Source organism: Lethenteron reissneri, chromosome 24 (assembly GCF_015708825.2).
Source record: "Lethenteron reissneri isolate LAM-NWPU_2019-01 chromosome 24, ASM1570882v1, whole genome shotgun sequence".
In the NCBI taxonomy this organism is placed as follows: Eukaryota; Metazoa; Chordata; class Hyperoartia; order Petromyzontiformes; family Petromyzontidae; genus Lethenteron; species Lethenteron reissneri.
In genome coordinates this window covers 10401168-10413727 of record NC_083802.1, presented here as the reverse complement: position 1 = coordinate 10413727, position 12560 = coordinate 10401168, and the positions used below count along the sequence as shown (strand labels likewise).

Genomic DNA, 12560 nt, shown 5'->3' with positions numbered 1-12560 from the left:
GCTGCCCAAATAAATATTATATATGCCCCGCACAGTCCCCGGCCAGTGATTACAATGCAACCGCTCATTTTTTTGGGACATTTGTTTTCGATGCCGCAGCGTGCATGTGTGCAAACACGCCTGCCTGTATGCTACGTAAAACACCACTCGCCCCCAGCAGGCCCAGTTTAAACGTTGAGCTCCATGTGTGTCCTCCCACAGTCGCTAGAACAATATTTTGCTTTTCACTCCTTGCTTCTGTGCATCCACGTGGTAATACTCATCCCTGTATTCGCCTGCGGCGAGAGTCACGTTGGCTTGGCACAAACCCCCCAAACACTCTTTGCTCGCTTGCGCAATGCCCTTTCGTCTGCCCAGACAGCGACGCCATGCTGTACAGATTGTAGCGGGTGCATCCTGATATCAATCAGTCAAACAATCGATCTTTATTTCACGTGCCGATGTTGCCCTCAGAACGGGAATGGTACAGGATGCATAGAGCAATAGGAATGTTAAAGGGAAAAGCCGTCATGACCTGATAGAAATTGCAACTAATAATCGCATTCATTCAAAGTTACAAAAGTCACATAAGTATTATCATTAGGTGTGATTAGTGCCATTAAATCCTTAACAGGGAATTGGCAGCTCTTTTGAGTAACACTACAGAAAATCCTTTTTGCATTTGCAAATAAATATTTTTATTGCACTTTTACCAAAACCCGTCATCTATAACAGTGTACGAGTTCTATCTGGCAACAAAACTGACACCTTTTTGCAAGGAGTCATGCTTGCATAGACCGCAATACCTGCAGTCATAATACAAACAAAAGAACATAACTCTGATAATGTGCACTGTCCTTGAAGTTGATTGGTCCACACCCGAGACAGCTTTCCTTAGAGCCTAGTCTCATATGGGTTGGACCAGATGACGCCAAAAGGCGCACAACTCAAGGACAATGCACCATCAGAGTATGAGAGCTCGGGGCAAGCATCTACACTATGGGGACCTCATTTGCCAGTAAAAATATGATAATTGGTTCTTTACCCTTCTATCTGGCAACAAAACTGACACCTTTTTGCAAGGAGTCATGCTTGCATAGACCGCAATACCTGCAGTCATAATACAAACAAAAGAACATAACTCTGATAATGTGCACTGTCCTTGAAGTTGATTGGTCCACACCCGAGACAGCTTTCCTTAGAGCCTAGTCTCATATGGGTTGGACCAGATGACGCCAAAAGGCGCACAACTCAAGGACAATGCACCATCAGAGTATGAGAGCTCGGGGCAAGCATCTACATTATGGGGACCTCATTTGCCAGTAAAAATATGATAATTGGTTCTTTACCCTTCTATCTGGCAACAAAACTGACACCTTTTTGCAAGGAGTCATGCTTGCATAGACCGCAATACCTGCAGTCATAATACAAACAAAAGAACATAACTCTGATAATGTGCACTGTCCTTGAAGTTGATTGGTCCACACCCGAGACAGCTTTCCTTAGAGCCTAGTCTCATATGGGTTGGACCAGATGACGCCAAAAATATGATAATCATATTTTTACTGGCAAATGAGGTCCCCATAGTGTAGATGCTTGCCCCGAGCTCTCATACTCTGATGGTGCATTGTCCTTGAGTTGTGCGCCTTTTGGCGTCATCTGGTCCAACCCATATGAGACTAGGCTCTAAGGAAAGCTGTCTCGGGTGTGGACCAATCAACTTCAAGGACAGTGCACATTATCAGAGTTATGTTCTTTTGTTTGTATTATGACTGCAGGTATTGCGGTCTATGCAAGCATGACTCCTTGCAAAAAGGTGTCAGTTTTGTTGCCAGATAGAAGGGTAAAGAACCAATTATCATATTTTTACTGGCAAATGAGGTCCCCATAGTGAGTGTACGAGTTGCATGATAGCTGGATAATAAAAAAAACGAATCGTTGATGAGAAAATTAATGAATCAGATGAGTTATGTTTTGTTTGCAAGTAGGGGTATAATGTATCTATGTATGTTGCACTTCTTTTGCACCGTACGTTGCCACCCGTGCTAAGCGGAGGTTTGGGAATATGGATATAGAATAGACTCGTGTAAGTGTTACATGTTGTGGGTTCACATCTTCCCTGCAGCTGCTGGAGATGCCACCACTCACTGCAATGTTTAACAATCTACTCATGGCCCCTGAATCTCAAGAATCCAACCAAATCACCCGGGTGAATTATTATTATTACATCTTTATTCTTATTTTAGTGAGTATGTGTTTAATTGTTTTTTACGTGCATGGTGATGTTTTCTTTTTTTCTGACTTTTGTTTCGTATTTATCCTCCTTTGCTTCCCTTTCTGCCTGACATGGAAGTAATGAAGCATCCTACTTAGCGCAGGCCTTTGGTCCCTGTTGGGTGATCAACGTGTATAAATATGAGTTTAAAGTAAGCACTCCGATCAACACATGCATACCATGCTGCGCAGTAGTCCGCCTTTCCCTTGCAGTGTCTGTAGTTTTAGTAAGCTAGAATATTCGTAGTCGCAACTTTCCCGATAATTTAATCAAACATGTCTACTTGTTTATTTAACGAAGCAAAACAATCAATGAGATGCTTCTGTAACAAAACGTAGATTTGTTATTGTAATCTATTCTTAGACCTTACTAATAAAAAGTGCAATCATCTCCATCTAAGTTCATTCCTAGTTTTATCACGAGGTCAGGCAGGCAGGCCCACCGTTTCAGCGGAGGCTTCTTGTTCCGCCACGTCTTGCCGATTTCCATATTCGTTGTCACCCGATTCAAATTGATGCTACTACGTCAAAGCCGTTTTCAAATTTCTCATGGATCAGTAGTAAATGTATTTAAAAGTTCTTTCGCACCATAAGCAGCCAACCATGCTAATCAAGAGGTGCGAAGGGAAGGACAACAAACTAAACACAAAATCAGTTCAAAAAATTAACCCGTAAAAACAAAGTTTTTCACTCTAAATCCTTTATATGCGTGGCGGCTAGAGTCCTCTCGTCCTCTGGCTTGAGATGGCTGCCACCTATGGGTCAGATGATTGTCTGCCAGCATTAAGCAATTGGTAATTAAATATTTTAAAAAATTCCCTAAACAATGTAAAATTTTGGGAAAAATTTTCACGAAAATGAATTGTCACGCACAACGAGTCTGTGTGGAAAATGTCAGCTCGATTGGATCACGGGAAGTGTGTTAAAAAACGACCGAAAGATTTGCACGGTCGTGAGCAAGCAAGTAAGCACGCAATCACGCAAGCAAGCAAGCGAACTTAATATAAAGGATTTAAAAATAGTTTTCAGTCTAGCTTTAAGTGCATAGCTCCAGTGGCTTCCTAATATCGGAAGGAAGAGCATTGCAGACGGCCGCAGACGCACATCCGAAAGCACGGTATGCTGTGACCGTCCTTGAGAACGTGTATATCGGCCACCAAAAGTGTGCTTGCTTTGAAGAGTTACAGAAAAATAATGGCAAAAAACACAGCGTGCAACCGAGTATCCAAATCCTCCCCCCCTGTAGTCTGGCTACACTTCCTGACAAACCTTTCCCCACTTTCTTTCTCTCTGGCTAACGAGCTCATTTACAAGGAAGTGCGGTGCTCTTCGTTGCTGGCCGATTAATACATCTTCTGTAATTGGAGCACAAATCTTGTGTTGCCTCCGAAACGTCGTGATTTTTATTTTACTTTTATTTTACTTTTATTAATTTGAATTTTTTACCTACGTGACTTTATCGAAAAAACCTAAGAAAACAAATACACTCCTTGTGGATGCAGCTCTTCAGAGATTGCCTCTGATTAGAAAGTGTAATGCACTTTTTTTAAAATATGTATTGTACGGTACAACATCGCTCATCCGACTCGCTGGGAACTGAGGTATAGGTGAATATGTGAAAATGTCGGATACGTGAACATCGGTAAAATATGACAGTTACACCGTGCCCAAAGAGGTTACTGGACAAAAATAAAGTACAGATTTATTTAAAATTGGGAAATTAATGTACGCCGCATGAAGAAAAAAAATCCTCGATGTGAAAATATCGAATTTTTTAACATCTACTGTATTTAAAATAGCGGTTACGCGATGCATAAATACTGCATGGGGTGCCGGCAGTTAATTTGTCAGTGTGGATATGTGACGGTCGGATACGCGACTTTGTACTGTATATAGAAATGTCCTATCATTGCCTACCCTGCCCTGCCCCTTGCACCTGCCCTGCCCTAACCCTACCCTTGTAGTGTTGGATCCCCTGTGCGCTCGTCTGTGGCTGCTCTGGGTATTTCCAGCGACGAACGGCCGTCTGCGACAGTGAGTGACACCTTCCCCCGCACCGACTGTTTGACCGACTGTCAGCGTTTCTCAGAGCCCTGCGGTGCTTCGGCTGCCGACCGTGCCACGTTTTTGATGTCACGGCCTGCCCCTGAGAATGGCAGTGAGAAGGAATAGACCTGCGAGAAAAACAAAAGAAAGTGGTGTCACACCATTGTATTGTCAACGATTGAAGTCCAACTTACTGGATTTTAATGGTACACGGGAGTTGGCGTTGGTTACTCTGTTGATGTTTTTATGGATTTTGTGAGCGCTGATCGCTTTTGCTGGTAATTCTAGACCGGTGACAAAGCGAGCATCTTTTAACGTGCGGTGTATTTTCACCAGGATGTCCCTTCACGCCTCTGCTCGCTTAGTTGGTGCTTCCAGCCCTCATCACTTAAGACTGAGCATAGCCTCAGCTTGACTTTTCAAATGCTTCTGGGACATCACCAGGATGGCAAGATTTTTAAAATAAAAGTTTGAGGATATTTGCGCTGAGAGACAGAAAAGGAACACATGAATCAGGAAATATACACACGGCATAGACTTCATATTGACGGTTAAGAAGAGTAAGTGGGCATGGACCCGACATGTCACTATAACAGGATGATGGCCAGTGGTTGAGACTCGCAACGGAATTGTCATCAAAAGAGGGAAGACGGCCAGAGTGATGAGATCAGCTTGGGGTGCTGTGGTGGTGAAATGTTATCTCCCTGGCCTGGTTCGCGGGAGGTTGTGGGTTCGATCCCAGCCCCTGATACTCGTATATATGGAGTTTGCATGTTCACCCCGTGGTCGCGTGGACTTTTCTCTGAGTCCTCTGGTTTTTCCCTCCACGTGTCGAAAAATGCCACTTCGTAGAGCTCTCATTTGTGGCCAGATCACTTCTGAAACAGATCTATAAAGCTCAGTGGACCTTACCTGGTAAAATAAAATTGTTTTTAGTAAGATAGATGTTTGTATCATGTGACCGTTAATAATGGTGCCGGCTTTGAGATGCCTTCATCCAGCAGTGGATAGCTCAATGATGATTGTGAGTTATTTTTAACAGACGTTCAAATTAAATTGTCAAACATGGAATTTCACTAGAGTACACCAAATTTAATGTAACATGGGATGACATATTTGATCGTTAAAATGTTAGTTTTATCGTTACATTTTAATTAGAGCATTAAATGTCTCGTGACATGCAGCAGGAGTAGAATGTAAACTTAAGTTACAGGAACATGACTTGATCACACTGTAAGTTTATGATCAAGTGTAAACAGTTTGCAAATGGCACGTGAGACAAATTAACCACAAGTACTTGTTTTGGACCAAGACGAGAGAGAAACCAGACAGTCCTGGCAACCTGAAGACATTCTGAACAGGATTAACTTCTCCGTTGCGTTTGGTAAAACATGGTTTTGTTCAAGAGAACTGACATTTGAAAGTTGATTTTGCAAACTAATACACGTCCCCTTCGTCCTGTTTCAGGAGGCGTCTTGTTGTTTTTGCTGCGTCCAAGACGAGGATGGTAAGATCGCATGTCTCGTGCGCTCATTCAAGAAGGCGTGCACCGTCAGACCACGGGCAGTTTCCAACAGTCAACGCTTAATTATCCAGGCCAAGGACGGGGGGTCGGTCCAGATAAAAAAAAAAACACAGATAATGAAAAACATAGGGATATTCAGAGATAGAAAAAATAAGATGAATCCTTCATCTATGTAGGATGGGGGTCAAAATCAAGAATGTATCGCCGGTTTTTATTTTGGTTTAAAGTAATTGTCCACTAAGTCACAAACGTGTTAGGAGCAGCTAATTATCATGGGCGTGGAATGCCATATCTTTTCTTATTTTTTTTCACAAGCATGGTTGATCCACACCCCAGATAATCTACACATTGATAAAGGACAGTTAACTGTAAATGTTTTACCCTTCCACATTTTGCAGCGTTTTTTTTTACAACCCACCATTGCATTTGTTTTTACAAAGGGACACCTTTACCTCACCTTACTTTTTTTTTTTAAATGATACGTTTGAGAAATTATTCCACGCTCAAAATTTTTTTTAGCCCGTTTGAAACTCGACAACAGTTGTAGCAGGTGCAAAACAAAGTCACAACGGCGTTGGTGTGTGTGCTTTGTTGTGGGGAAGGGAAAACGATGGGGAGTAGGTGCAACTTGCATGAAATGCCTCGCTCTCTCTGAGATAACATTCCATGTGGACCTTTTTGCACGTCAGTTATGCTGGCAGCTTGCCTGACCGGTTATGACAATGCAGACTAAATATGATCGACTGAGCAACAGGTCTGGGTCTGGGATCACCTTTTTCCATTAAATAGCGTTCATTGTATTTTCCAAGCAATTTCGAGTGCACTCTGTACATGTGTAATGTATTAAAACGGTAGTGGCTGCCTTTAACTGTTGAGTGTACACAAAAGGGATACTGTCATCTGTAGTTGTATTCGAGTAACAGATTGCTTGAGCAATGAGTTGTGTTTCACGTGTTAGCAAGCAACAATTGAGAGTGACACAGCTGTTGGCTACATGTTATACATTTTATAGCATAGCATTTGCCAAATGTATAAGTTATGTGCTCTTTGTCTATACATATCCAATAATCTCCCAAATTATTCTAAATTGAAAAGGTGGGGAGCAAATACATACCTTGTTTTAAGACCTTTCTATACCAAATGCATGTTTATGAAAACCCTTTAGTTTATGTCTGAGGTGTCACGGATAATGTAATATGTGAATCTGTTTGAATTACCGATACTTACGTGCAGTTGGCTGACCCCATTTGCTAAGGGCCCTAAGCTGTAATCTTTCACAACACATGCGGCGAAGCAGGCTACAGTATGTGACTTCTGCGGGATGTATTTAAAATCCTGGCACACTGCTATGAATAAAGATCAAAAACAGTGCCCACAAGGCAATAATGCTTTCTAATGCACAGTTGTATGTTTAAACATATTTATATTGATGTTCTTTTGTCATTTCTCATTTTGATGTCGGAAAAATGGCAAGATGGCATTTCACTCATGGCACAACGGTTGTTTTGCAGCCAAAATGTTTCAATATCCATGAAAGATCTGTCTTTAAAAAGTTTTTGCATTGTTAGCAATGCAGCTGGATTTGTGTAACCCATTGAAAACCATCATGTATGCAGCATGCTGTAACGGAGCTAATAATCCCAGTAGATGACTGAAGTTAGCTTGCAGGGTATTTGTATTTCTTGTTAAGCATTCACAGGAGGTGGCCAGGTGACTCAGGGGTTCCATTGTTTAGCTGCCACCACCTGAGACCAGGCTTTTCATCTGGGCAATCTCCTTGTGATTTAATTGGATTCTGAAGTGTAGCAAATCAATGGTCTCAGCCTGGTCACCAATGTCTGCTACAACAATAATCACAATAAATAATTGTAGTTGTGAGAAAAAAAATTGGATTGCTATGTGTTTAAAAAATTGCTAGCGGTATGTTACAATTAGTTTCAAACGGCGATTCACTGCTCTGACCCAAACGCATTCCTCATCACACGACCTGACACCGATAGCACATTGTAAGATCAAAGAAAAAAACAACAACATTACTGTCCTCGTGGTTTTACGCTACATCTTACACCATCGTTGTTTCCATTCGCAAGGTGCGGTCTACGAAGAGCCGGAAGATGGGGGAGGACAGAAGGTGGTCTTTAACGAACGTGACGGCGTGGTGTACAGCTACTCCTTCTTCCACTTCGTTTACTTCCTCGCCTCGCTATACATCATGATGACACTCACCAATTGGTTCAGGTGAGTCACCGACCCGATGGGCATTCTCATCTTATTCCTGTTGGGGGGTGGGCAGCATTATGTGTCATCGGTTGCTGCTCGTAGGTTGACAGGAAATCCAGGAATCACGATTGGACATGGTTCGGAAGAGTCGGCAAAAATACCCTCTTGAGATGGGGTTACTCGAGATCTGCCTCTGACGAGGAAGGCCTTATGCCTGCAGTGGCATGATCAAGCAAATCAAGGGCTGCACTTTACCTTTTACATGAATATTATTCATCCATCGTGTGCGTGTTTGATGTTGGTGTCTTTTGTGCCTATTCATCTAGTTTGTTAATATAGTATGAACATAATTTGCTTTTGCAAAACATTGATCACGTCAAATAAATTATATATCCCATAGGCTTTCTATATTCATACATATATCCAGCAAGAGAAACGCATTGCATCAGCTAAATGCGACAAGACGGCGACTGTTGCGTTCTGCCACATTGGCGTACAATGCCACTCACGTTTTGAGAAAAGTATGAGAGGCACGCTGCACTCGGGTGTATTCAGGGCAGGCAGGCCTGTCAAAACACGTCAGTTGTTGCACTTCCTCGACACTGACACGCTTACACAGTGCGCTGGAGAAGGAGTAATCTACAGAAGCTTACTGTGTCTTTGGCAGTAGATTATCCACTGATTTCAGGGTTACAACATTCTCGGTTTTGTTTGTTGGTTGTAAGGATAAAAGAACCCTGTTGCTTTAATCCCGGAGGCTCTGTGAACAGAGAGCGCTGCTAGCGGATGCTTGTTCCTTAGCCACGGACCCTGATGACATGGTCAGGTCCACACACTGGCTCCTCTCTTGTGTCATCACCAGCAGTCGTCACAGCGGATACCGATTTTTTAGGATGTACTGACCTGGGGCGGCGGTTTATAAGTTGACTTGGAGTTGCCGCTGGGTCACTGGAAGGGGGGGCGGACCTGTTGCTGCTTATAACGTTGTTTTAAAAATAAACTACAAATTTAGGCCGCCTCTTGTCACAACCTTTACAAGTACCTCTAGAGGCCAGACGAGCTTCTCTTTCAAAACAATCAGAAGGGTTAATTCCATTACGGGAATTTCACGGCGTAATTCAATTGTTAAACAAAATTGCATTTATGCCACGAGGAGAAAACAATCGATGCCGAGCGGCGTTTTAACACACGAGCGGATTTAAACAGATGTCCGTTTAACACGTAGGAGGCTTTCGCGACCAATATTATTCATAATAAACGTTTTTGGGTTAGATTGCGTTATTTTATAAATGTGTCGTAACCCTTCCACCACCCGACACGGCCAATCAGCAAAAAAGTGTCACGTTGACAAAAGACAAATAGTTCACTGCTTTAGCCCACCAGTGTCTCAGCAATTGAGAATATATAATGGTTCTGGGTTTTTTTGTCTTTTAACGCTTTTTCAAAAAGTATAAGCACCAGCTGGTAATTGTATAGCAAGGTGTGGCCTGCTTTTTGTAGCACTTTTGTGTCACTAAGCCCAGCAGTACAGGGTGTGTTATCCTAAGCACTTTGGTGTTGTTACGTAATATGCAAGCTGGCTGTGGGGTGTCACAGTTGTTAACGTGTATTTCAGCAGTTTCAAAGATCTCAGCAGCGAGTGTCCATCCTAATACTGGGCGTGTAATGATGCTCCCATTAGTTTATTAAAGTCTATTATTTCGCTCAAGATACGTGAATCTCTTATTTAGACTTCATACAAATATGCGCAAATGTTTAATTCAGGTTAATGAGGGCAACAAACCTGTACAAATGAGACCGAAAAGCAAGAAACAATAAGACAACTTGATAAAAAAAAATAACTTGTCTCACTTTACCATCAGGTTGACCACAAAACTTGATGATTCAGCAAATTTATGACGGGGGTAAATCATTACACGCTTGATTATTTGCAGGATCGTTTGGTCTAATGTTTAACCTTATCTTTTTGTATTATGCATAAGTAAGTTGACTCTCAGTTGGGTTTTTTGATTGCCAAAATGTTATTATGATTCGTTGAGCAGCCAATTCTCCTGATCAGTGTATCCCGTTCTTATTTGTTTAAATCAAAGCAAACCTGATAGCAGTTTCACCTTAACTGTGTCTCCTCAGCAAGGTGGTAAACTCTACTGCCTGGTCATCTGGTATTAGTCGTAGAAACCATCGGTGAAGACTACGGAGGCCGGAATTATGTTGCAACATAATTTAACGTAATTTAATGTGTATGTATATAAAAATGTTCAGGATTACATTATCTGTCCAAAAAAAATGTTTAGCTGTAAGTATACTGTTAAGTGTGTGTTTAAGTTGATATCATTTGTCTGCAGTACACAATGGGACACAGCAATTATTTGCATAAACTTTCATTCATTCTATGATAGCTAGTGAAACACATTTCTCATAATTAAATTCCTTTGGGACATTTGTGTTTGGTGCTCGCAGTATTTTATTGCAGTGGTAGCAACTTGCCATTTAGTTTTGAAAATTGTAAGAAGCATAATTAGATATCCTTTGTCGACACACTGCACCAGAGCTAAGCTATAATAAGGCCACAGCTCTAATGTGAAGGATCCCACCACACCCCCACCCTGTGTGCCTCCCCCACCACGGAATCATCACCTGAACGTTTATCCCGGCAGCTACGAGAACGCCCGGCTCGACACGGCATTCACGCAAGGCAGTTGGTCCACCTTCTGGGTGAAGATGGCTTCATGCTGGGTGTGCCTCTCCATCTACACGTGGACTCTGCTTGCCCCTCTCTGCTGCCCTGGTCGTGACTTTTCGGACTAAATGCACCCGCGCCGGAATGCCAACCCACCTTGCCACCTGCCTTTGCTGTGCCCCCATGTGTTGCAGATTTCTGCTCTACCACGATTTAAGTGACCCACGTTATATGCACCGAATCTGTTGTCCCTGTAAAATGGCTGACTTTGCCATCAGGTAAATATTGCATGCTTCTATACGAGATGTTTTACATTGATTTAAATTTGAGTGTTTGCTCCCTGGTAATTGGACCACGTAACCAGTTTATGGGTCATAATTTTAGGAAGCTTCAAATTCTGTCTCAGGTTTTCTAGTTTCACATATTTAGATAATAAATGCAGGTGTTTGATATATAATTGAAATAGCAGAACTCATTTCTGGGTCTGCATGTAAAAATACAAATAATTCCTAGTCCATCAGTGTATTGGCTTTCCAGACCAAATAGTATCATGCGAAATTGTTTAAGCGGCCAAATGCTGGACTGGTGTCAACATTCTCGGTCTCGTCAGCAGAGTAGAGTCAGGCTTTGTTAAATAAATGTTGCCAATAGGCCGATGGACTAAAATATATTTGTATTATTATGTGGAGACACAGAATGGATTACGCTTATAATTATGTTAACCCATAATGCATCACGGCAACACATAATGATTATATTCTTGCAATCCGAGTTTAACAATTATGATGCACCAGTGTTGAGTTTCAATTGGCCACGGTGACGCTCTGGTTAAGGCACTTCACTCAAAGTTGGAAACTTCTCAGTTAAAGTCCCGTGTTAGGAACCGACTTGGCCTATCATCACTCCATTGTTGAAATAATAAGTACCGTTTTGTCGGAGGTCAACAGTACTTATCCTTGGGAAGATTGGCCTTTTGCCATGTAAATTTAGAATTTCCACCACTGGTTTAGAGTTGCCACTGAAGGCCAATGTTTTATTAAAACTGTATCTCCACAGTAGGGAGAGAAAAATATATATGGAACTTGCAGGTAATGTCCTAATAAACAGATTCAATAGCTTCGAAGAGCAAACTGATTAAATTGATGTCAACCCTTTAATTATGAATTAACTAGCATAGCACGTAGAAAAGTAGGTTAAAGTTTGAGGAGCAAATAGAGAACTAGATACACACTGTGTGTAAATTACCGGAAACTTCACACAGTAATGTGAATGTAGTTACATTCTGAAAATGAACTTGACATTAAACCAAATTAACAACTGTGTAAACACTTAAAACGTGGTCAGTGCTTATCTTCAAAGTTCTTGTTAATGATGTTAATGTATAAAGACTTTTCAGTGACATGTTGCAATTGGAGGCAATTTTTTGATACATTTTATCCAGCTTTCTATTTACACATATCTTTTAATGTAAGCAAATGGTTTATATTCCAGAACAATGATTTCAGCATATCGATACGTTTGCCACAGTTAATTTCGCCTAACTGCTTGTCCCATAATCGCTTGCATAGATTTTCATCGCACTCATAGAATATGCTGATGAACTTTTAAGTTATTTTCTATACTTACAAGCACTCCTGATAGAATTGTTTAACATTATAATTGCTATTAGTACAATATGTTAAATAAGAAGCGTGTATGCTTTTACTCGTTTAACTTATATGTATTTGTTGTCATTAGTGCATTTCATGCTTTGCATTATAAAGATACGTTATAAAACCAACAAGCATGTAATGATCCGCGATTTTATTAAAAACATATTTAACTTTGTGTCTCGTT

At 41.4% G+C, this 12560-nt stretch overlaps 1 protein-coding gene across 2 annotated transcripts in view; it reads left to right on the top strand.

The window, feature by feature from the left end:
- The window catches only part of LOC133346572 (serine incorporator 5-like), a 55825-nt gene extending 43265 nt beyond the window's left edge, over positions 1-12560 (top strand). Inside the window, exons 9-13 of one of the 2 annotated variants that reach the window (XM_061558230.1) lie at positions 2105-2188; positions 4218-4287; positions 5767-5806; positions 7915-8062; positions 10702-12560. In XM_061558230.1, the coding sequence (XP_061414214.1) occupies positions 2105-2188; positions 4218-4287; positions 5767-5806; positions 7915-8062; positions 10702-10852 (493 nt within the window). In that variant the 3' untranslated portion in view covers positions 10853-12560. The remainder of the gene's footprint in view (positions 1-2104; positions 2189-4217; positions 4288-5766; positions 5807-7914; positions 8063-10701) is intronic. The other variant, XM_061558231.1, reaches the window with a different exon arrangement.